Source organism: Ooceraea biroi, chromosome 11 (assembly GCF_003672135.1).
Source record: "Ooceraea biroi isolate clonal line C1 chromosome 11, Obir_v5.4, whole genome shotgun sequence".
NCBI classification, from domain to species: Eukaryota; Metazoa; Arthropoda; class Insecta; order Hymenoptera; family Formicidae; genus Ooceraea; species Ooceraea biroi.
Genome location: NC_039516.1, coordinates 2,498,382 through 2,524,025, shown reverse-complemented (window position 1 = coordinate 2,524,025; position 25,644 = coordinate 2,498,382). Strand labels below are relative to the sequence as shown.

The following is a 25,644-nucleotide window of genomic DNA, read 5'->3' as shown; positions in this document are numbered from 1 at the left end:
CGAACATTACATTTTAAATAATCCGCCCTAAATAAACTACTACGTTGTCCAACTGCGATTCGAACTGCGCGCACGAACATACGATAGGTTAGGTGCACTTCCTGTTTGTAACGTTACGTGCCGGCTGAGGAAATTCGGAGTCTCATGAAGGTGCTGCTGTGTCAGCCGAGGTAGCTGTTTAGCTTGTCGGACTTTGGTAAGTAACGTCACGGGCACTCGCCGCGATCGTCCAAGCAGCAGTTACACGTTCGCATCATAAATTGCGGGTGGGGGTAGATATAACCTCCGTGCGCATCTTATTTTCCAAAATGGCGTGTGCAATGTGAGGTGCAGATAACGGGCACGGGATCCCACATTTTGCAGCGTTCTCCCTCGTCCCTCCGCGTTGTTACGAACACGATTCTGTCACCGGTCGCTCCGTGACAAAGTTGCTTCCAGAGCGGGTAGTGCTGCTGCTGCTGCTGTTGCCGAATGCCGCTGCTGCTGATTCCATGCACGGCGTAGTGGTATAGCGAGTTTTTTTTTTCCCTTTTTTTTCGTGCCCCTGTGAAAATTTTAATAGACATCTCAATGGAAATTCTCCTGACGGCATTCTCTGTGATATTCAGCCTGTTTATAGTAGTCCTCCTTGTTGTCATAGGTAAGCACGTGTTGCAGGTATAGTTTATCGTCGTGCTGGCACCGTGTTTTTATTATGTACTGCACGTTACGAGTGCAGTTCACGTAACACTATAACTGCTTCAAAACACCTTTTTCCTCTCCTTTTTTTATTTGGAAGAAGAAAAAGGGTAAAAAAGTGTTGTGAAGCATTTCAAATGTTAACTCGTATCAATGTCGAGAGGAACGTGACTTTAATGACACAAAGAATTATACAAGGAAGATAGCGTTTCTCGTTTCACACGTTTTGTGCAGACCGTCGTTACGCGTATTCAGTCTGCTTTGAATTTGTTCATGCGCGATTGGTTTGTTCCAGGTTGGTATCTGGTCTGGACGTTCTTCCTATCGCGATTCCGCTTTGTGCGAGAGCTAACTGGGAGAGGAATAAGCGAATCTTCGGCCGTTACCGATTTAAAGAACGGTCGTTCTCGTCTAAAGAAGCTTCGACGAGATTAATATATTAACATTACACAATTTGTATAAGCAAGAGAAGCTGAAGGAAATTGATTTCAAGTATCTCGTGACAAACATATCCACTCAAGATGTCTGTAAACATACGTTGTGCGACTACGGAGGACCTGCTGAACATACAACACTGTAATTTGCAATGCCTGCCTGAAAATTATCAGATGAAGTATTATCTCTATCACGCTCTCTCTTGGCCACAGTTGAGCTACGTAGCGGAGGACGAGAAGGGGAGAATAGTGGGCTACGTGCTCGCCAAGATGGAAGAAGATTGCGAGGATAATCCTCATGGGCACATTACCAGTCTGGCTGTGAAACGCTCTCATAGAAGACTGGGGATCGCGCAAAAGCTGATGAACCAGGCCTCCAGAGCGATGGTGGAATGCTTCGGTGCAAAATACGTTTCGCTGCACGTGCGCAGGAGTAATCGTGCAGCTCTCAATTTGTACACGAGTAGCTTGCAGTTCGAGGTGTCGGAAGTTGAGCCCAAGTATTACGCGGATGGCGAAGACGCGTACGCCATGAAGCGCGATCTTACCAGTTTCCATCACGAGAAAGCTCTTAGGGACAGAGCACACAAGGACGGTAACGTTCATACACATCTTGGCAGATGCTGCGGCGATCATTCGTAGTCAATTCATTGCTATATAGCGAAACTGAACCGATTCTTGCTTCGTGCAAACATGAGAGTATATTTGCGCTACATATGTCACTCACGAAAAACCATGAACAATGAAATCGTATCTGGATGACGTGGTTGAGACCATAGACACTTGGGGGTTGTTTCCTGTGAATGTACTAGATGCTTCTACGTATCAAAGTTTAATCTGGAGAAATATCGGGAAAAATATTTTAAATGATCACACTGTAAAAATATTTTCTACTCGACTCTGTGTGAAGACTACTTGTTAAAGTTGTGCGCGATGAATTTGGGGTAATGAATTTTGGGACTGTTGTATCCTTCAATCGATACTCTATATACGTTTCTTCTGAAATTATACATAATTAAAAACTTAATCAATATGCATGTAATATATGCAATAAAGGAAATTCTGGAAAGGTAGTCCACTCGAGTGTCAATTCATTTTACCGAAACTTTATTGAATGATCGAAACTATAATGTACAAGTAACGCGCCAATATACGAAATCAATCATTCAAGGGCGTTGTCACAAGCGTGTTAAAAAATATGTAGAAAAACATAATATTTTACAGTATCGAAAATGAGCTCAATTTATACAGAGTTTCTACTTACATTTAAAATCGAATTCACGAATACCCGTCTCGACAGACGGTTTCATCTTCAAATGCTTCGTCCCCCGTAATACATTTTGGTTTAAAAATTATGTTTGACATTGCACGATATATTCAAACAAGTTTACTCTCCACTGTAGCATCACGGGTGTACCGTTTGCATTCATGTATACATACTCCGTTTCTGTAATAGGAATAATTATGTGTGTATATATATATAATATGTATAAATATATCTATGTACAAATAAGATATTCTTAAGGTAACATAATCAGTTATATTTAATTCGTAATGTAGTTTCTGTTCTGCGAAACGGCGCAAAAAAAGTCTTCGATGATTAAACGCAGGAGTTGTCCTCGAGCACAACTATGTCGAAAGCATGATACAAGCGTCACTGTGATAAACGAGCGTTCGATGTGTGATTAAATTCCGCTAATGATTACGTCGCGCGCGTTATATTCGATTCTTCTAATTTCTTCGTCTAATTAATTTCATCTGCTCTCGATCGTAAGTTTTATCACTTATCAATCCAATAATACGGGATACCGTTACGTGTATACACATACGTCTATGAATAATCGCGAGGATGGTCTATAATTATCGCAAAAGGATCTTCCAGGTACAATGTACAAAAAGGAAACGTGTCATGCGGATGACATCAGCAATAACGGTCGGTTGCGAAAAGGAAAAGTCATTCGAATTAACGTTTGTTGTAACACACGATGTCTCAACGTGGATGTCTGATAAGCACCTATCGATTCGACTATTAGAAATTTCTAAATATACAATTCTAAAGTCTATGTATATATATATAAACTGCCTATCCCATATACGTATTATATTACAAAAACACTTCGCCAATGAATTATAATACAGGTCTCGTAAACGAGGTTCGTGTATAAACGCTTTCCTACATACGCGATATGCTTGAGTGTATAATCTCTAAAAAATAAAGCATGAACTATGTCGCGTAATAAGTGTCATAAATCATTCTCAGAAGGATCGTTTCTATTACAATAACAATCACGGTAATTTTATCCTTCAGGGAAAAAAGGACGTCAGAGGAAACAATTTCGGTGAATAATAAAAGGATGCTAACAGACGCGCGTTACCATTAAAGCTGCAACGAAAACGGCCGGTTACATCTTAATGCACGGTATGCTAGCGGCATGCATGTAATTGTATGCACGGTCACACAGTCATGTTTCCGTCGCGTAATCGAGGCGCGGCAAAATTTTAATAAATAGAAGGATGGTTTCGCATGCATTGAGCGAGTTCCATAGTCGGTAAATTACTTTTAAGTACACTTTTGCACGTGAGGAATACCATTGGAACAAGTACGCCGCAAATTAGCAATCAGGTCGTACGTGCATCTCTGACTTCAAACATTTAAAACTGTTTCACGATTCTCTGAGATCTCTTAACTTGAAGATATTGTCTGATGTTGTAATCTTAATCCTGCTTTTAATCCATCTTACTATGAAGAAGACAACTTTGATGATTAAGTGACAAAAAATCTTTCCAGTTTTTTTCTTAATGAAAACATGCAATTTTCTGTCTGCATCGATTTGCCACAGGATTTGAACCTGCTAAGTTTAGTATTATAACAACGTTCACTCGCTCTGTGAAAAAGGCATTGGTAGTCTTCACGGGTAGTTGTGGAAATTCTGCGGCGACGGTTTGTAAACTCGATCCGCTGCGGATCGCGGTGTGCGCTTATCAATTCGCTGTTATGGAAGAGCCTTATGGTAAAAAGGCCTGGGCGCTCGAAAAAGTCGTAACCCGGCGGTAAAAGCTTCGTATAAAATTCGTTTAAAGTCCTCTTACAAAAAAACCGTTCGTAACAAATAAGTAGATTCGCCTGCGCGGCATATCCCAAAGAGTGTACTCCCCGCAGCAAAGTCTTGCGCGGCCTGCATCTGTATTTCCGCGATGTCAATTTTCCGATCGAACACGATCGAACCGCAGACACAGAACGCGGTTGTCGTGCAATTTAACTTCCGGCGTTGGTATTCACATCGATTTCTCGTATCACCCTCAAATATAAAAGCAACGGTGATTCTTCCCCGACGAGAGGAAAACACTTCCGATCCGCATTACTCAAATCGCTGGTTTCCGCGACGTTAGTTAACTGTAAGCATCGCTTAACTCATTTCTTCTTTCTGCTCTGGTTCGGAGATGGAGATGAGGAAACAGTTGAACGACGGATTACAGTTAACTCGACGCGAAACCGGCTCTAAGGGAGAGATATGAATACCTTAACTGTCTAGTTGCATGTGTATGTTCTACGTGTATACGTACATCTATGAAACTACTACATGTTTAGCTGCTTAGATCGTTGGCGTATGCCCGAAGTGGACTTCGCGACGGACAACGGTGCTGGCCGTAAGTCGTGAACTCGCGGAGGTTTCCACTTCGGGAAATGCTTCACGTGCCAGAAAGCTATCACTTGGCCTCGTTATATCTCATTTCACACACGACTATCTAGTCTATCTGAATGACGATACAGATTTCCTATGAAAGATTACAATGCTTCGAGTACATTATAAAGACACTCGTCCTAAGACATCCTTCGTCTCTCTTATCAACTATATACTGGAGCTTTGGCAGTAGCAGATTTCTATTTTAGGCCACGGACTCTTTTTCTTTTGTAACGATAATAATGCAAGGGGACAATAGCTGCACGAGACGTACTAAAATGTGCAAGATTCAAATGTTCCCCGCCTTGTATGAAGCGTATACGGATTATGTTTGATTATTTCGTCGTTTGGTACTGAAAGTGTAGTCGCCGAGAATTCCAAGCGAAATTCTCTAGCGTTCGTTTCCTCTTGAAAAAAATAATCACGCACTTTCAATACCATTGCGTCCTTGCTCATGAGCTTGCTGAAATAATAGCAGCATCTCATAGACAATGTTCGAAGGATCATACGTGAGAGTTCTCCAAAGTTTGCAATCATCGTGTGAAAAATGAATATTCACGTTTCATGAATGTGCTGGAATTTTTTAGTAATAGTTACTCTAAAATCTAAAAAATTTAAATAACGTTTTATATTTATCCTTCGAATATCATCTTTAATTTGATCGCACTCGGTATTACATCTAATCGCGAAGTGAATCCCGTAATGCGTTGCAGTCCCGTCTTCCGTGGTCTCAAGATCTACTCCTTAACGAGGAGGACTAAGCTGTGGGCTGTGAGGAGTGCGTTCGAGGAACTTGTTTTGTGACTGCACGTGCGACAGAGATCCTCCTCACGGCTGTTGAGCGGCGTGTATCATGGCAACCTTGAGATCCTTGGCCAGATGCGAAACGTCGACGACGCTGTCGACCATCTCCTGCACCGCGGTGACGCTCGGGAAAAACTGTGCGGCCTGCTTTGTCTTCTGCACGGTTTGCGCGAGTGCCTCGTTCAGGGCGTTCGCACACTGCAGCACGCGCGTCCGCACGTCGTTGCGCGTCACGTTTCGGTGCACCGTGTCGCCGATGTGCACCAGCCGGTGTGCGCTCAGCACGACGAACTTGCCGTGAGCCAGGAAAACCTGCAAGATTTCATTCACGACATTACAAATAAATTGCAAAAGAAGAAAAGTTTTTTCTGGTGCACTGTATTCTCGAATTCTCTATTCCGTTTGTCGTTGTTGCTTTCACGATACGTGCCGTACTGGCTGTACGTGTACTTATCTTGAACCGCGATATCGGTTGCGTGCAATGCACTTGCCGAGCGAAAGAGGCCATCATGAAAAAGTAATGAAAACGGGCAACTGACGTGCATAGACCTAAAGCACATTGTAGCATTGCCGGTATCTACGTTTCTATCATCTTTATCGTGACTATTGACCTATATGCATGCGTACTTAAAAGCGCCTTGCGATAATGCACAGTCATTACAAAGAAACAGTGCTCAAACGAAATGTAATGCATTTAGCACGACGCATTTATTACATTTTCATAGTAAGCTATGTAATATTGAATAATTCAATATTACGTAAAAAGCGGAATGAAATTTCTGTTTTTGGAACGAGTTCCAACATTCAAGCCACCGTCAAATGGAAAGGATTCACTGAGAAGTACTAGCTGAATACTGGTATTATAAATTTCAATTCTGACTCGCCTTGGGTGGTTGATTGTGCTCGACCGTCTGCAGAAAGGCATCAATGGCGTGAGTCAGGTGTGCGCCATGCGTGATCACTTGTGCAACATAGAAGGCCAACAATTGCTTGTCGTTAGGATCCATAGGCGTCGGTGTCGTGGGTGGCATTTGAATCGCCGCATTGTCCGCCTCGGACACCAGTAGATCGTAATTACTGCGAAGCTCCTGCGGCAGTGCGGCTCGCAGTTCCTCCCGTTGCTTCGCCACGACCTCACGCGAGTCCAGATTCACGTAGTCGTAATCCTCGCCGGCGCCGCTATTGTTGCTGCTACCCGTAGAGATGATCGACGCTCGTTTGAAAAGCAATGTGGAGTTTCCCTGCGCATGTAGACCTTTATCAGTGACAAAAGCTCTTTTCGCTCATATCATCAATCGTATTCAGATAAATACAGTAATCCCCGAACGTGAATAGAAACTTATGAGATGAAAATAAAAATCTGTTTTTTTTAAGTTAATAATATCTCCTGATTTAAAAATCAGAGACTCACAGTTAATAAATTTCTTCCAGCTTCTTCGTGTTTCCATTTTCACTCTTACAACCAGATTTTAATTGAAAAAATTTAATTTCTTGTTGATAAACTAGACTCGAGACTAGACTAGAAGAGTGAAAGCCCCTCGTGACAAATATGCTACAATTGCAGAGGATACTCACCTGAATGAAACTAGCGACCTGACGAACGTCTTCCGTGAGTGCTCTAGCGCACGCGATCAGCTGATCGAGGGGATCCGGCTGCACAGGTAGTAGTAACGAGGGCGGGGATCCATTAGTAGGCGTCGGAGTATCACCACCGCCGCGACAGAGCTTACTCGCGTCCCATTCCATCGTGTCCAATTCAGTAGCGGCTTCCTGCACGAGCTTGTCGGAATCACGCAGCGCCTTCACCAGCGGCCGTAATTTCGTCGCCAGGCCTTTATCCGGTGCTTTGCCCGCATTACCCAGCGTACCTGTACACAAAAGGAGACCTCTCTGCATCAATGTCCCTCTATACATTCTTAGAAGATTTTTATAAAAATTGAATAATAAATCTGAATACGAAAGCATTATATTACTTGATTTATAATATCACGAATTGATTTTTTTGAAAATTATAGCTTGTGCTAGATAGTTGCCGTTAATATTCTGAAGATAAAGGAAAATAGAACATGAAGAATCACCTTCCGCGAACTCAGCTAGATCGTGCAGAGATGTTCTGAGCCTGAGAGCAGCTAGCCTCAAGTCCATAAGGGTGGCATCCAACCGTTGTGGCGTTCTCCAGCCGGGGCTTACAAAGCCCAGTAACCTGGCTATCGCGGCGGAGGCCTCGCCCTGCAACCTCTGTAAACCTTCCAGGGCGGAGTCCAGCTCCAACGGAAGTTCCTTGCTGACTGGTACATCGTAGATCTGCTGCGTGGGTGGCGGTGGTGTCGGAGTCTTCGGTATGGGAGTGTTGTGTCGGGACGGCAACGAGGATGCTGGAAGACGCGGTCGGGGCACGTCGTAATCCGGTGCAGCCAAACTCGATCTGAAATCCAGATCACCGTTTATGCGGTGAAAAGACACACGAAGAATCTCAGTCGAAAACTTATGAGAAATTTATTATCGACGCGGCGCCGTCAAATTCCAAAGTAAGAAATTACAATCTTGGAACTTTGGGATTCCCGGGACTTCCGACTTTTACAGTTCGTACGGCTTTAAATCATCCCTTGCAGGATTCCTGGAAGCTTTACTCGGATCTTCATTCATTTTGAAACTCGACTGCGTTTCAGATCCTTGCGCGCTTCAAGTTCCCGCGGAGTTCTCAAATTCCTGGCTCGGGCATGGCTACATCCGGTAATGCCATAGTAAGCACACTCGGAGAATCGATCCGAATAATGCGACGCATCGTGGAAATGCGAGCGAGCCGTACCTGTTCGACCCGCTGAGGGAGTCGTTGGTCAGGCTGGAGGCCGAGCTGCTGGGCGTGAGGGGTTGCAAGGGTCGCGGCACGTCGTAGCAATCCAACGGCGTAATGCCAGAGCAATTCGAGTTTGGTGTGCAGGATGTCGGCGGCCTTGGGATATCGTAGCACGATGGAGCCGGGCTTGGACTGCTCGCCGGCGAGGAGATCACAGGGATGGCACGTGGTGGCACGTCGTAACACTCGTTTACATCGCCACCCCCGTTGTCGACGGAGCTCCGCGTGCTGTTGCTGGTGTATCGCCCTGAGCAGATAGAATCTTATGAGCGTTTTCTGTTTGGCTGCTCGATGCCTTTCAATGTACCTCCTTTCAATGCGTTTTATGGGCTTCAGATAAAATACGATGGCTCGAGGATTGGATTCTGGACTGATTTAAACTTGAAATTTTGTATTACTGTGGTTATTTATTATTTGTTATTTCGTAGTCGCTTAAGATTATCTTTTAATTGCTCAGAAATTATTGCGCGAATTACCCCGAAGGCGGCAAACTTGATCAGTGTCTCAATTAATGAATAAACTTTCGCGAACTCCTCGTAAACTTTATCACAACGAGCATTCTGCTGCAGATATTCTGCTGTTCAGCTCGCGAATAATACGTACCCGTATTGTGCGAGTGCTCATTGTTTGTAGAGTTGAGGGGTGAATCGTGTCTGGATGGTGGCGCGGGACTCCCCCGGCTGGCTGGGAGATCATACAAGTAGACATCTCCGCACTTCTGCGGCGTCACAACCTACGCAATCGAAAGCAACCGAGCGATTAATATCTAGATTAATAATGTCTCTGCGACTGAAAGTTTCTCATCGTGGCTTGTTCGGTCCATCACGAATTTAAATGTCTGGTAGCAAGTTTAATTAAACGTAACCAAGTAACTCGATTCCAACATTCTGTCTGATGGAATACGCGTTTCTGGACGCATTTTTAAAATTTATATATTTTTTTCAGCTATAAATCAATAAATTCACCGCTTCGCGAATCAAGAACCACAATTTCGCATTTTAATTTTGCACCCGCACGTTTACGGACGTCGTTATCGAGCATCAACGTTTTCCCGAGCTTCTCGACAGTAACTTGAAAAAGCAAGAAAAGAAGGAGGATAACGAGGCCTGATTCGATCGACACCACAGGAGCTAAATCTACGTGAGCCGCACCCGTGACAGAACTCGTAACGAAGTTATTTGTGCGAACGCCAATCAGCTCTGTTACTCTTTCCGTTGCGCGCGATGTAACACCGAGGACGAGTGCGGTCGCTGCAGTCGGGGATTAATTCTACGAGATCGTTAATTGAGTTTCCTACGAGGGACGAGAAAGACCGAAATAAAAAAGGGAATTTCAATATCCTATCGACAGAATCGTCAAGCGCGCCGCCAGGCTTTCGGGGGGACCCCGTAAAACGCTCTCATGACGTTTTTCTGACAAAGAGATATTCGTCATGCCCGTGTTGCTCCGAAGAGATTAATTCATTAATAATTCGCTGAAATAATGCGTTTGCATAATTTCACACCGCTAATTAAACTGGCTAATTATCGTCCGGTCTTAATAACAAGTTTGCGCGTTTCGAGCGCTGAACCATCGACGAAATGTAATTTCGTTGATAAAACGAGTGAGGAAGTCGATGCGACGAATAAATAACGGGAGAAAAGAGGGGAATAGCATCCCCCAGGGGAGCGTAATCTCGAGAGCTCATCGACCACTGCTTTGCAATAATAGAAGTCCCTCGCAACCCTTGCGTTATGATTAAAGTGTGCTACACTTTCGATCATCCCTTATTTTCCACGTCCCCACGTCCACGGAGCGATAGCGGTTGAAAATTTCCGCTTGTAACTATTAAAAATTCAAGGTACTGGCGATTTTTCTTTAAGCAGGGGGTAAGTTAATAGACACATACTTATATACAGATGAATAATTATTTTATATTTTATCTGAAATACATTGTATATCTTTACATTTGATTATTCGTTAACATTTTGATTACATGATATTAATCCACTTTTTAACAGTTTCAGAAAGTACATTTTCGTGACATCGCGGCGTGTCGATGACCAGTCTTCACCACCGAAGTGGAACAGCCGAGGCTTTTAGTTACGACTGAGAGTTTCCGAACGGTGAAACTTATCGTATAATTCAAAAGGAGGACGAGCAGAGCCGCGCAGGAGCCGCAACGTGCACTGTCCAGGGAATCGTCGAAGATTCGACGTGAATCTGGGTCAGTTCTTATCGTTCGGCGAGCAGAGCAGGCGGCAGGCCCATCCCCCAAATAGGACAGAGCCACACCTACGTCTTCGAATCACTACCCCCGTTCGACAAATCATTTCGGCCCCATTTAATTCGGGCGACTGGGCACTCTTACTAGGAAACCCAAGGCGATTTGCTTTAATACCTCTGGAATACTCGACCACGATGGGTACCGAGAAGGCGGGATTGCATATAAGCGTGTGTCAGTGATATAACCACGTAGGATTCTGAAAAGGGAATGCGAGCATTGATCTGCAAGCTATTATAGGCGTCGGTGTAAACGTCATGCATTTACATTAAAAAAATTCCTTTCTCAGGTATCAGAACACGAAATGGAGCATAGAATAACGAAATAGAAGGAATGGAGCATGGAATAATAGAATTGAAGGGAAAAGTTCTTTAGCATGCAAACTTCCGGAACTTGGGCGTATGGACAAATCGACGAAAATCTTGAAAATCAACGAAAAGAACAGCTTGCCGTACTAATTGCCCGTTCTCCAGGCGCGAGTTCTCCTTCTTGCGAGCGTGCGCTGGTCGCAAGAAAGTAGCCGTTATTCCCGGACCGGGAAGTGTGCTAATTATACCGTAACTCACCCTCGATTATAGCTCGCCTCCCACGCGACAAAGTTGAGATTACCCTCCGCAAGTTACGAGCGTCCTCGAGCAGATGAAACTCCCGCGGGGACAGAACCGGATAAATTGGCGAAAGTATGAAAGTAACGCTAAAAAGCCTCTCGCACGATTATCCACCTTTGTCACCTCTTGAATCAGGATTCCTAATTAAGAGAATTTCCCGAGTGATTAATGAGCCGTTCCTGCGCGTTTGTGTCCCGTTCAGATTCGAGTCTGAAGCTGCGATTTCGAGACGTAATTTCGTATTACGAGATCGATTGGGGGATTAACGAAAATTACCCCCGTGCAGAATGTAGAACAGGGCGACGACCCCCGCGCGGTGGAAAAACGGGGTGGCGCCGTGCAAGATCTGTCTCATGAATTAAAGCCGCACGCGAGCGCGCTATCGCGTGCTCTCTTTGTTATTATGAATCGAATAGTACTATCGTAGTAGTGAGCGCGTAGTAGAGGAGGAACGGGGGAGGAGGGTGCAAGAGCACTGGAGCGGGGAAGGATGCTGGGAAGGTTGAGAGCGTTCGTGTAACGCGGGGGTGCACTGAAACTGAAGAGAAGGGGCGGTGTTGTGGAGTATGAAGCCGGAGAGGGGGATAACACGTCGGTCGATATCGGCGTCGCGGCGCTAACTGTGAAAGGCGTATTACGCTATGAGAGCGTACGAAAGAAGACAAGAGAGAAAGAGAAAGGGAAAGAGAGGGAAAGCGGAACAGTGGTGGATTTATAGTTCTAGTACCCGAAAGCCAGACATTTAGAATCCACCAACGCACAATCGAAATCAATTTTGTTGTCTTTATCGGGCGTGCAGCTCTCTGGAAATTTTATCGAGCGTAGAGCTCGTGGTTCCCGGATAATTTAATTATTATAACACAGATGCGCGATAATATCGGTGCATTTAGTAAAAACATTTAAGTATTCTTTTTTAATACGAGAAATAAAATTTTCAAATAGAAATTGATACATCATAAAGCCACTTTGAGACATGCCTGACACAAATATTAAATATAAATTCAGGCTTTGAATATATTGTAGAGGGATTGTTAACTTCTGTCACTCTTTTTAGCCCCGCTCGATTAAAATCTGCATCACGTATAATCTAAAAAGTTAACAGATATTCAAAGAGATTACGCCAAAGCTTCATTAGCTTCTGCGTGGATCCGCTCCTGAGAGGGGTGGAAAGAGAATGGGAGAAAGGGAGAAATAGAAGGGAAAGGAAGGAGAAAGAGAACGTTAGGGGAGATAGAAAGATGGTTTCCATGGAAACGCGGAAGGAGGCTTTCCACTTCCTACAGAAACAGGACTCTCGGTCTGTCTCAGACCATGATAAGGATTTTTTTAAGCACGAACAAGGTAAGAGCGATTTACGCAGATTTCGAAATTAGATTTCGCGAAACGTGCACTTGCTTAAATGTCTACAGAAAAATCTTCAGGACAAATCTCGTCCATACACGCACATATATTTCTCATCTAAATTGTTCCTTTCTAAAGTGCTCAAAAATGTATTAACCCTCTCGCGATTCGTATAATAATTTAACGATATAATTCGCCAATATATTCCGCTCAAGAGTATCAATAAAAATATAATCCCATTATCCTATTCGATTAATTGCGAAACGCATGAATATTTGAGAGAAGGATATATATATAAATCATGTACACGCGATAAATAGGATCCTTTACGATCCTATGAATGATAGCATATATGCGCGCCGGTTTATTACGTGGGATAACATCGTTTATTGTCTCTTTAATAAACGACTGAGGCAGTCTCTTAACGATGAAGAAGAGGAGGCTACTGTCGCGGCTTCTGAGTCAGTCCTCGACTCCATCGCCTCGAGCAACTCGAAAGTACTCCTGTACCGAATGATTTACGCTCAGCATAGGCATATCGTGAAAAGATAATTATTTTAATTAATTAGAAATTCGAAATAGCGATGTCATCAGACTGTACTTTCCTTGGAAACAAATTTTCCCTCTCTTTTTTTTCTCTCAAGAACATTTTCTCCGAAATTTCGGAGTAGCGGCTGCTTCAGATAGACTCTCCTTTAAGCGGAGCAGCGTATCTGCCCGGGATCGTCCTTAAAAGCATCGGACGAAAGTTAATAGGAGGGACAAGTTTCGTGCCGCGTGACTGCAGTGTTGAAAAGGCAAGGCAGACGTGACTTCCCGCAGCGCGATTTCCTCGGGGTGTTTCCGGCAGCGCTGGATTACTTCGTCTTGTCAGGGATCGGAAATTTCGCCGGCTGAGAAAGAGCGAGCAATCCCACGCGTACGGGTTTCACAGTTCATTGATACCGGCGGTTAAAGACAACTCTGCCTACGTTCAAACAACTCTCGTCTCAGCCGAGTCTGTCTTCCGCGGCTCCCGGCCGGAGTAGGCCTGTCTACCGTTCCGCTATTCTCCAGCCTCCACCTTCTCCTTTTTCCATGCCATTTTCAGCCGGTGCAGCGGCGGCTGCAGTTTGCCTGCTCGCCAGTGGCGGTCTGGAGGAACGCTCGCGCCCCGGGCAGAAATCATTTCGCTCCCGTGGACCATCGTTATCGCACCACTGTCTGCATCCTCGAAGCGGAAGGCATAAAAGAGCCTTGGTTCGGAGGCGAGCAATCTCCATTCGCCTTCAGAACGCAGAACGAAGATGTATCGCATTTTATTCTCTTTTCTTCTCCTCTTTAGATGGACCTCGGATGAAACCCGTGGTTTCCATGAGTTTCCCAGCTGAAACGCTGGTTATAAAGGCAAGCCATAAACTATTTAATCGCTACCGGGAGGAAAAAGCTGTAACGCTCCCCTGCAATTATGTAATTAACTGTGGTCTTGATTTATCATGTGTCCGAGTAGAAAAAAGTCCTGTGCGTTCGCAGGATATAATCAGCGTTTGACAGTCTTTGACAAGACTTAATTTTATGAATAATATCGAATCACGCGAATCTCGAGTGGCTGGAACCGCGTACGTTACTGGCTGTTATAGTCCGAGGGAGGCGAACGTACCACGATCTGGTTATTCTAGTTAACATCGCCGGTGCACGAAGCTCCTTTCGCCCATGTCTCCACACTCGTGTTTCTCCTCTTGCGTCTCCGCGAATTTAAATACTCGGTACACATATAGCGAGCGCAGACCAGACACCATGGAATATCTCGTTTTAAAAAATAATTCATTAAGTTAATGGAAAGAAATATATTCCAACTTATTCCAATTCTCTTTCAAAGCAATTTTTCTCTTCTTTTGTGCGTGCTTAAAACCGAATAAAATAATATATTTTTTTCTTTATTTTTGTAGTTTGTAATTATACAAAGAGCAACATCGAGAGGATTTTAGAATTTCGATATCTCTATGACGCACCTTTTTTCACGTTTTTCCTTTATTTCCCATTACGGACCTGCGTCGCTGTTGCATGTAACGAGTCGGCCGCAAGTGAGGAGAGGAAGCCGGCTCCGGTCTTGCAGATCTAGCCGTAAAAACGTGCACCACGGGCTATTCTTGGAAACCGAGAGAAGCAGTCGGTGAAAGAAGGAAGAGAGCGCGAGGGTATGCAACCGAGGAAGAGAACTCGTGGACGCACACAGGCGCGCACGATGAAACGCACCCGCCCTTCTTTGAGCCTGACCGCCCTAGACATTCCATCGTGATGACTCCGTGAGGACCCCACTTTGTAGAAGTGTGCGCGGGTGTGCGTTTCCACGCACGTTCAGCCTCGCGAATGAGACACGGCACGAGGAAGAGGAGAGGTCTGCAGTAGCGGCGTCAGGGAGCGGACATTGTCTGGTGACCGAAGGACATATAAGGATATCCTCGGCCTTTGCGTCAGAAAAGGTAGCTCCTTGTAGGGTGCTGCTACTTGTCCCGCGAGCTGCAGCTTCGACTTCTCGTAAATCAATCGGGGATGCGACGCGATGGCATGCTACCGACGTAGAAAGGGAAGAAATCGCCGTGACAACATCTGCACGATTTCGGGTGTCTGCACAGCTGCAGAAACTCTCTTCTTATCGCTATCGGAGAACTTATCGTCTTGGTGGCATACGTTTTTCTACGGCAATCGATTAGTGTTACGTGTATTCATGCGATATCTCGTAAAAGCAGAAGATATTATAAAAAGAAGACGGAAGGAAGTGGAAGTTACTGGAGTTCCATGTCCAACTGTCGACGATCGAACCTGGCTTTCGCATCATCTGCAAATATTCGCTTGCAGGATAATCTGCATGATATAGTTGATACAGCAAAGCTCGCGTTACGTTGACCCCGCGACGACGACGACGACGACGACGCCGACGACGACGCCAACGTCGTATTTCTATCGCAGAAGACGCACACGCATGCGACCACGATGCAAACGATGATGACGATGACGGCGACGTCGTGCGCGGATGTTTGCTCACGAGGATCGCACAAGCGAAAAGTCTCGGCAAACCAGCTAGGAAACAAGAAGCTCGAGAAACTGCCAACGCAGACAAGAAACTGTCGTCCGTTTTCGTCCACGTTTTGATACTCCAAAATGCATGATGACAGATCGAACGTGCTTCGAGATATCCAGAAATTTCCTTTCAAGAGGAACATGTTGCAAATATGAATAAGAAAACTTCATCACATCAATAAATTTATATGTATCAATTATGATATTAAAATAAAATTTTCAAAATCAAATTAAATCAAATAAAGTGAAACTTGAACAACGAATATTAAGAATGAAAATTAAAATTCGATGAAAGGGGAGAAAATAAACTAAACAATTTAAATTCTAAGGAAAATATTGCACAGATGAAGAATAATAATGTAGACAAAAATGCAAAAAACCGGTTTCCTTTGTTTCGACATAGGCAAATTCAATCTGCCTGATCGATCGCATTCATTTCATCGAACTGATGCCAGTGACAGATGTTAAACCATGCAAGAGCCAAATATGCGGCGGCGGCGACGACGGCGATGTCCAGGAGTGTCGGACGATCCAAGTGGCAGTCAGCTGATTTTGACAGATCTCGTTTCAACGAACGCGAGGGCGTAAAAGGTCGTCCCCAAGAGAAGCACAATGAACTGTCGTCCGTGCGACATTGTCAATTGTACAGATGCAGAGTTTTCGTAGCAGTGGCAGAGCAAAGCGAAATAATTATTCGAGTGGAAAGAGCGGGAGTATATAACGAAAACTTCCGCGCACAAATCTGTAGTATAAATAAACTTCATCTGAAATAATTTGCGATTTTCATATGTGAATGCATTTTCGAAATGCAAGAAAAAACAAAATATTAACATAAATTCACGTTTAGCGTGCGTTACAAGTACATTCGTCGATAAATTCAGTCTGAAAAATTAGCAGTAAAATAGTGACAAGTTAATAAATATTATTAGCTGAATAAACTACGTTTTTTTCTTCATTTTATTTTTCAATTTCTGAGAGGGATTTATAGGGCTGATCAGATGTCTCGCTTGGGAAACCCTGCCCATAGACGCGTTTACAAACGATCGATCGATAGCGAGCGGTGCTCCGGCTGCTCCCGCGCGCGCCTTTTCAGATAGTGGATATATTAATTCGAGAAGCCAGCTGTCGTAGTCGGGCCAATAAAACGCTATTCAAACGCGCGGCATGGAATAATTATAATCGTGGGACGTATTCATGCGTTCGTGCTACCCCTTCGCCGCAGAGTCCTTTTGTGGACGTAGAGAGTTTGCATCTAGATGCTCGTAAATGAACGGTACCACACGTGTTTCTCTCGACCTCCTTCAGACGAGCCTAAGGGATGTTCGTTGCGGTTGTTCCGGCACTTGTGATTGTACCTTTACACTCAAGCACTCTTCGTAATCCCGTAGCAGTGAACTAGCAATTATTCGCGTACTCGTTACGCACTTTACAAGGCGGTTTCTGACGCATCTTTCTACTTTTTTTCTGCAAGAGCAAGTACTAGATTTTTCTTAAATAAAGACGAGTCGTGGAATGGAGGCCGATCATATCGGTGATTTGAAACGCTGGACACAGCAACGTAAGATTTACTCGGGTGAGTAGCTTGAGAATAGCTTCAAAGTGTAATTCAAGAATGGTTTCAGGTAACTCACCCTGTTGGGCTGCACGTGCCAGCTACGCCTCTTCCCGTGTCTCTGTATACCGTCCTCCGCAATCGTTAGGTCGGCTCTGCTGCCGACCAAACAACCCCCTGTGTCGTATTGGCCAACCAGAAGCCTCAATCGATTTCCTGGACAGATGCCCTAGGGCAGAAAAAAATCATATAACGTAACAACGGCTCGATTATACAAGCTACGCATGAATAAACAGTTTTAAACGTTCATATCCGATATCATATCGCTGGTATGTTCCGATAAAATTGAACGTATTTCCTGCCTCGTAACCGGTAATTCCTTAACGCAACATAAATAGGTTCAATTTTAATCCCGTTTTATTATTTTATATTTTTAATATTTTCGTCATTTAATTTTTATTCTTATTTTTCTATCTTTTATTTATTATATTAGTTTTCAGTGAGAGGGGGCTCCAATTAGGCATCTTCGAATGCACCGTGACGCTGTCTAATTTCGTAAGATCAGGACGAAAATAAACGTGGCACCCTCCGGCACCGTGTCTTGAGAAAGTGGCGTTACCACTGAGAAACGCATGTCGCGTAACTCATCCGTTTACCCCGCAGCGACTTAAGTGCTACAAAGTTGTAAATCTCGAGAGATACGAGCCTCTCGTGCACACTTTTGGTAGGATAATAACACCGACGTTAGTACGGCGTGTTTCCACGACCTAGCAGGCGAGTTCCTCGCAAAATGAACAAGAAATGAAGGAGGTAACTGCAAAAGTTGCGCGAGAGAGCTTATCCCACATCCATGCGCGACTGGTTCGACCGACGCTTCCGCTAATGGGCCATTCTGACGACCTCGGAAGTTCCCGGTTTTCAATAAAGGTCAAACGACCGTATCATTCAATCTGAACTCTCAATTATTGCCGCACACATGTGTGTCAGTAACGACGACGAGGACATGTTCGATAGATGAAGGCAATTTCAGGAAAAACTGCTCGATACGGTCGAGTAAGGAGATTGTCCCAGATTGTAAACCTAGTTTTCTGGTACATTGTCGAGATACACGTTCAATGCGAAACTTGAAAACAGTAACGACAAACGAGTAAATGACTGAACTCAACTAACTAAATAATAAAAAAAGAATTAAATATTATACCGCACAGAATCCTTGAGAAATGCACATTTAATGCTATTCCTCGCAAAAATCTGGCTGCATCACTTCTTCGCTCGTTGAAATACCGAAATATTATTATCTACTTTAATCTCTCTACTTCCAAGCTGGAAATATAAAGTACACACATCGTGCATTAAGTCCGAACGAAAATATATAACGTTATTCGGTTTTCGGCTTTCACGACTGATCACGTTTTACGAACGCGGAGAGACATGATACGACTCCTCGAAAAAGCCAGGTAGTAATGTTCGAACATTTATGATACCTGTTATCGTGGAGATGAGACCGCCAGATCGGCGGTAACTGCAATGCATAGTCGTTAGTCCCACTTCCGCGATAATAACGTTGCCTTGTCATACTGCGAGAACCACCAGGCCGCATCGGCTCTTATGCATTATACAGATGTGCATAAGCTGTCTTCTGCACGCGAAGCACTCGTACGTGGCAGCCGAGGACAGCTTTGTTACCGGGATAGATACATTCATTTGTTGAATGGAACATCGTAAGAAGAACCGTCGAGTTGAATAACCGCGAGAAATACAAAGCCGCGAGATCAGAATGGAAATGAAGCGCTCATCATCAAATTGACACGAGGCGACGATGAAATTTTATCGTTTTATTATTTAACGCGATTACACGTAGGTCTCCTGAGATATCTTTAGCAAGTCTGTCAAAGTATCCAGTTACGGCAATTTCGTCCACGAGGAGAAACTTTTCGTCTGCTTTCTCTTGCCTGGTTAATTCTGGATGAAACGATAAGCGTAGATGTCGGTGATTCTTTATCATTGACAATCACGTATTCTCGTTGCGCAAATCGGTATGCACTGTCTACTATCAGCCCGAAGGCAGAAGATCACGAAGCTAGATTGCCAAGCGTAGTCGAGCGTCCTATTTTCGCGATAATAATGCTGCTGGTAAAGGAGAGGGAGAGAGACAGAGAGACAGAGAGAGAGAGAGAGAATCTCATTCTGGATCGCATCTTGTACGTTATAGACATAAATAATACGCGAGCGAAGCACGTACGCGAGAAGTGGAAGTTCCGGACGCGTGTTTCGTTAATAGGATGAGCAAACTCTATTAGAACGCGATAGAACGAGGGGACTCGGTTAACGGAGAGACGTAGGCGGAATCCCGATCCGCCAAGAAGTTTCACGTATTACATCCATTACGGTCATTACGCGTTTTCGATTAACGGGAAATCCGCAGAGCCAGTCTTACGCGGATGAAATTGGATTCCCTGTCCAATCCAGGATAGATAAATCTATCCAGGATCTGCAGTTTGCAGAATCTCTGCAGGATTCTTCTGCGCCGTGATACCCCCTCGTAAGAATCTCAAGTTTCTCGTTCGAGGAAAATTTTTGTATAATACATCTTTTGATTTTATTAATTTATATATATTTTCAAGCAATTACCTGTCGCCCCCGCAGGGCGCACAACCACCACCCCTCGAGACCGGCGGTATTCTGTTCCAGCACGGTGAGGACGTCGCCTTTTCGAAAAGCTAGCTCGTCGGGCGCCTCGGCGATATTGTCGTACAAAGCCCGCGCTTTCACGCATTTTTGCTGTAACATAAAAGAAAAAAAATGCAATTAGCGTGGTGACACTTTGCGCGCAAAGCTATCAGCCTTAAGTCTCAAAAAAGAGAAAACGTCAAGATCGCAAAATGAGTAATGAATTAAAGTTACAATTAAAAGTATCTGACAATCTCTCTCCGTAATTGTCAATGAAAATTCGTAATACTACTGGTACCATCGACGAAACGTAAAGAACCCGTTCGAAAAATCGATCTTGCCATTCAACAGCACTTCCTATGTCAACTAGGACTCGCTAAGTAAACACACCCTGTATACCTCTGACTGGACACTTTTCGCAACGGATGTGCGATAGACGTACAAGCAGACAGATGGCACGTCGCCATCGTATCGGTGCCGCAACAAGCAATTGGTTTCATTCGAAAAGTCAACGAGTCAGTAGTTTCCACGGGCGCGCCAATTGGGCACGCAGCAGCAGCACGACTCGCCCTTTGGCCAATTTAAATCCATAAAATCCTAGCGCTATCCCCACGTCGCACCCCCTCGCGCCCATCTGCCACATCTATTTCGAGACACCGCGGTGGACGTCTCTCTTCCTCTCTTTCTCTCTCTCTGTCGTCGCAGAGGAGTCGTAACGATCACTTAAACGGCGATCCCGTTCCCGAAGTGCAGCGCGCGATAGATGCGTTTTACGAGGAAGCCGCGGCGACAAAGGCAACCCTCTGTCTCTCCTTGCTCTCAAGTGAGCTCAATTGAAGTGCCTCGACCAATGCGGCGACCGTTCCCGAGTATCTTTTTCAAGTTCTTTCTCCTTTTTATTCTCATTCTCTCGTTGCTGGCAAACAGTGATGTCATATGAACGCGATCTCTGATGAAGTTCCGCCGCGGATGCCCGGCGCCTTCAGGGAAGGCTCGGAATTAACGCGTCGCTACGATCATTAGCGATCGCCTTGCTACAAATTATTACTGAACGCAATTGCTCGCGTTTCCACGAAGTCCACGTGGAAACGTGGCGGCTACATCATCCGATCTGACGTGACGCGAGTGCGATCGTTTAAGGGGTTACATACGTTCTCGGCGCCGAAAACTTGACGTACTTTGAGAATTTTTTCAGGAAGGGAGTAAATTAAATTAAAAAACCAATCATTCCGTGTTGTTCCTCGATATTTATTTTATATAAAAATATTTTTTTAATTTATTTGTGGTATATATAGGCTCCGTAATTTGCAGCCGCGTAAACTCTTTCATAAAAATCCGGGCAGCATGATAACTTGAACAATTTTCAATATTTTTGGATAAAATTTGCGCACATCTACGCAGAATTACATTGTCTATCGTCCATCGAGCCATTTTTTTTATTTTAATTTTTAATATTGTTGCACTACGTTTAAAGGTATAAATTTTAGACGAAAAATGAAATTTTTTTTCAAAATGGTCTCATTTTCTTATTTTTCAAAAATTCAAAAATTTGGCCCGATGGACCTTAGCGACATCATTTTACAAGACACCAGTTGAATTTTTACGATATCGTGTTTCTACAGGAAGTTAGGATGCTGCCCATGGAGTCCGGATTTTTATGAAAGGGATTACGCGGCTGCAAATTACGGGGCCTATATATACCACAAATAAATTTAAAAAATATTTTTATATAAAATAAGTATCGAGGAACAACACGGAATTATTGGTTTTTTAATTTATTTTACTCCCTTCCTGAAAAAAATTCTCAAAGTACGTTAAGTTTTTGGCGCCGAGAACGTATGTAACCCCTTAAGCGACGAGACGCTTGCTTCTTTGAAGAGAGTCGATGGAGAACCGCGTTTGCACGCGAGTGTATTACTTAATATTGAATTATATAATATTAACGATGAAAGACGAGATAGAGGAACGAAACTATAAAATTCTCTTTTAAATTAATTTGAGGAAATCTATGTGATTGGGATGACTCATAATTGGACGTTCGTTGTCTTTCAATCATCTCATGTTTCATGTCTTTTCAAGTACAAGCGAAGCACAAACGAATTATATTCGGACCTTCTGATTTTTCTCAAGCCCTTGAGGAGCGTGGGTTCGCACCGATGTACACCTAAAGCCGTTCATCACTGTGTCGACTGTATCGATGCGTCGGCTTCATTGTACGTGGACCGAGCACATCGATCCTATTTTTGGAACGGTCAGGTTGCACGCTGTGCAAGCTTGTCAAGAATGCAGTTCGCTGCCATAAAAGGCTCGTCTGCCCTGAACGTTAAGCCAGACGCGCAGGTACATACATGCACTCTCGCGACCTTTTCACTGACAAGTTCCCGAAGTACAATTGCAGAAAAGCGGAGGGTGCGTACGAAATAAATTAAGTTTTGTCGCAATCTTTGATTCGTAGCGAATTTCAAAATGATGACTCCAATATGCGACAATGTCGGCTTCGCGTAAAATGCATCTATAGAAATCGAATTAATTCTAAATTCATTGACGTTTACAAAATTTGATTTTTGCAGCGACGCGGATGCGGATATCGAAAGCGACGGGTTTTTTGAGATAGCCGCGCATAAAACCCCGATCGCAAAGGGTGGTCCACACACGTGTCACCGGAGACCGTATTTACGCAGCCCTCCTATTGTTCGGGGGTTGAAAAAGCATCCGCAGACATCTGCGCTTGTGATTGATGGAGCAGGGGAGAAAACATCGCCGTCGATGATCAAATAGTTCATGTTTATACGTAATTTCGGGCGCGTCGCGAGAAATGCAATTAATTGTTATCGTTAGGAATTTTTATCTCCGATCGGCTGTCCAGCTGGCTTGAACCTGACACTCAAAAGTGATCATCCAGTGATTCACACACGGCTAACTCGATTCATCGAGCCGTTTCATAGGGCGAGAGCCGTTTCATCGCGCTTTGCCGTTCGTGTTAGTTCCTTTGCATAATCCCATCGATAAGGATAATCACATCCACTCAACTGGAAGGAATCAAAGCTGACAGGACCGAAATTGGATCGAATTACATTTGGTGCGACGCGCGATCGTGTAGTTATTGCTAAAAACCATCTCGTTTATTTACGAACACTGGACTGATGTATGAATACAATTTTACATGAATTATATGTAAAATAAAAAAATTTTTTTAAATATACAAAGAAAATTGACACTTGCACGTTATCAATAATTCAATAACGTCAATTTTAAATTAAATAAATTGATAAAATTATTTCATATAGAATGCTTTATTCCAACATCAAATGATTTTATGCTATTGACATTTAATGATATTAGCGGTATTTTCTTCACAAGTGGAAAAAAAGATTTTAATATAAAAATAAGCGATTTTATACGATTTTAATTAATTTTTATATTAGTGATTATACATTTTCCTCGCTTTTTGATTGGAAAAGTGTACGTTCTGCTGCACGGATAAAATATTTATGCAATCGGCGTGAAAGATGCTACACAAAAGCGGAAGTACGCTGATCGGTTTCGAAGGCACATCGAATTTTCCGATCCAATTCTTAATGACTTGTATTTTGAAATTTAGATTACAGGGGGACATTCACCAGCTTCCGTCTCCCTGCGAGCAGGGGGATGCGAGCACGTGTGTCGAGATAAGTAGCCTTATACAAATGACGCGTGCAACGGAGCGTGTTTCGCAGGGGGTTTAAAACCGTTTCGTAGACACGTGCTGTTCCAGGAGGAAGTGAAGTTTTTACGAGGACGCTATTATCAAACGCTTGTTGACAATGAGTCAATGTGCTTCCCCAACTGCACAAAAACGCGCCGCTACATTTACCCCGTTGCAACGAAAATGTAGCGTCCTGTAAACAGTTGTAACAAAATGCTCGGCAAAGTTACCGTAAACTGCTGCAAATGTTTACGACATGACGGTATCTTTTTGGAGACACCCTTCGAGATAACGTACCAGAATTGTTTACTGGAAAAAGAAGAAACCGTTAAAATTTGTAATTCATTTCGAAACATGTATCTATGATTTTCATTAAAAAATTCATACAACTGTTACACGAATATAGCGTGAAGAAGCGACAAAGCCGAACTCTTGCATCGGAGTGTACGAGTGTCCGTAAGTCTGTAATCCAATTACAAGTAGGCTTATAAAGCGATGGCACGTACTATGAGGGGTCTATAAGTGTTACTCGTGTGTAATGCCAGGGTTAACGTTTTGTCGAAACGCGCGAGGCGCGAATAATGCGATTTGGCTAATCACGTGTAAATGAAACACGGTGACGTGCTTTTCGGTTCAAGCGATACTTCGAATAATAGACACATGGAGAACAATTGCCCTCTGTCCTTCATCATCTGTGCATTATTTCGAATATCTTGACGTTCGTTTTGCCAAAGAATAATTATAATGCAACAACCAGAATCATGTGAAACAATCACATTCTCCCAAGTGCAGAGGTCTAAGCAAAATCAAGTAGATTGAAGATAAGATGCAGTCGTCCTCCTTGAGCGACGTCGAGTCTTATCCGATCGCGTCACAGACGAGAAGATCGATTTCTGTCGACTTTACAGCGAAGGGCTGAGGCAGCACGTTGGCGAAAACATCGCGAGTAATTACAGGGTAATCCACGTGCGAATGACGAACGAGTGGCTGCCCTTGTTCCCCGCTTGTTCCCGGGCAGGGTAGTAGACCTCCGGAAAATGAAAGGTTGCACGTTGGGCGGTCGTATTAAAACGGCAGCGGGCGGTCTTTCTCTCTTGGGGTTCGCGCGCCGACGGAAACGATTGATTAACGAGGAACGTGCGTGAGTGTCGTGTACGATGCGACAATTATACCGAGCCAGACGCTCCAACCGCCTACGCACGCACGCATGCATGCACGCGTACACGATGGTGCCGACGTCAATGAACACGCGTGCATCATATGGAAACATCGCGTGGCCGCAGCTGCGAAAATAGCCTGCCGACTTACGCACAGCGGGGGTGTTCACCAGGTTCACTGCAAGCCTTGCGTGCGCAAAAAAAGTTGCGAAGAGCGAAATCCTGCAGAAAAAAGCCGCTTGCGATGACGCTCACGCATGGACGCTCGTGCACTCGTGATATTCTGATTAATATGCGTGTTGGTCTTGTGTTAGGCACGGTATAAATAGCTCAGAAAATATTTGGTTGACCGGCAAGTCCATGTCGACCCTCATTGCAAAATTCCAACTCTGCGTTGAAAATTAATACAAAGCGTTGCGTTTAAACTCTGTCAAAAAACTCCACACAGACCTTCCGAGATGCAAAACTTTATTGATTCTTAATGAGAGAGCAGAGTTTTCCATTTGAATTTAATTATTGTTAATAAGAGAGTCGGCATGGATCTTTCGATTATAGCATGGTAGCAAATCAAATTTATATTTCTTGGCCAAAGATTTTTAATCTTGGAAATTTTGGAAATATAGTATCGAATCTCCGTTCTTTAGTGAGAAGATTCGACAAGGGAGATTAATATTTACAGTTTCTAACGAGAAAATATACCGCCCACGATTCGATCGAGTGAGTCGTAAGGAAAAAAACGGCCATTGACGCAGACACCGGATGCGTCCTGTTACGAGAACGCGTGTAACGCGGGGAATTAAATCAGTCTGAATGGACGCGTGCGTTTTAACGATGTCTCGATACGGTGCACAG

The 25,644-nt window shown here is 43.9% G+C and overlaps 2 protein-coding genes across 3 annotated transcripts in view; one reads left to right on the top strand and one right to left on the bottom strand.

Moving 5' to 3' along the window:
- Nucleotides 1-48: 48 nt before the first annotated feature.
- Nucleotides 49-2,184, top strand: LOC105288243 (N-alpha-acetyltransferase 10). Its single transcript, XM_011354358.3, has 2 exons — nt 49-196; nt 974-2,184. The coding sequence occupies exon 2, from the start codon at nt 1,200-1,202 to the stop codon at nt 1,752-1,754; it is 555 nt and encodes a 184-aa protein (XP_011352660.1). The 5' UTR covers nt 49-196; nt 974-1,199; the 3' UTR covers nt 1,755-2,184.
- A 20-nt stretch (nt 2,185-2,204) lies between these two features.
- LOC105288246 (breast cancer anti-estrogen resistance protein 1) overlaps nt 2,205-25,644 on the bottom strand; it is a 44,188-nt gene continuing 20,748 nt past the window's right edge. The window contains exons 2-9 of one of the 2 annotated variants that reach the window (XM_026973700.1): nt 19,912-20,061; nt 17,360-17,509; nt 9,060-9,189; nt 8,409-8,703; nt 7,678-8,024; nt 7,175-7,467; nt 6,484-6,840; nt 2,205-5,911 (exon numbers count right to left, since the gene is read on the bottom strand). In XM_026973700.1, the coding sequence (XP_026829501.1) occupies nt 5,624-5,911; nt 6,484-6,840; nt 7,175-7,467; nt 7,678-8,024; nt 8,409-8,703; nt 9,060-9,189; nt 17,360-17,509; nt 19,912-20,061 (2,010 nt within the window). In that variant the 3' untranslated portion in view covers nt 2,205-5,623. The remainder of the gene's footprint in view (nt 5,912-6,483; nt 6,841-7,174; nt 7,468-7,677; nt 8,025-8,408; nt 8,704-9,059; nt 9,190-17,359; nt 17,510-19,911; nt 20,062-25,644) is intronic. The other variant, XM_011354361.3, reaches the window with a different exon arrangement.

Excerpts from the sequence above, each read along its gene's own strand:
- LOC105288243 (XM_011354358.3), top strand. The coding sequence starts at position 1,200 with ATGTCTGTAAACATACGTTGTGCGACTACGGAGGACCTGCTGAACATA.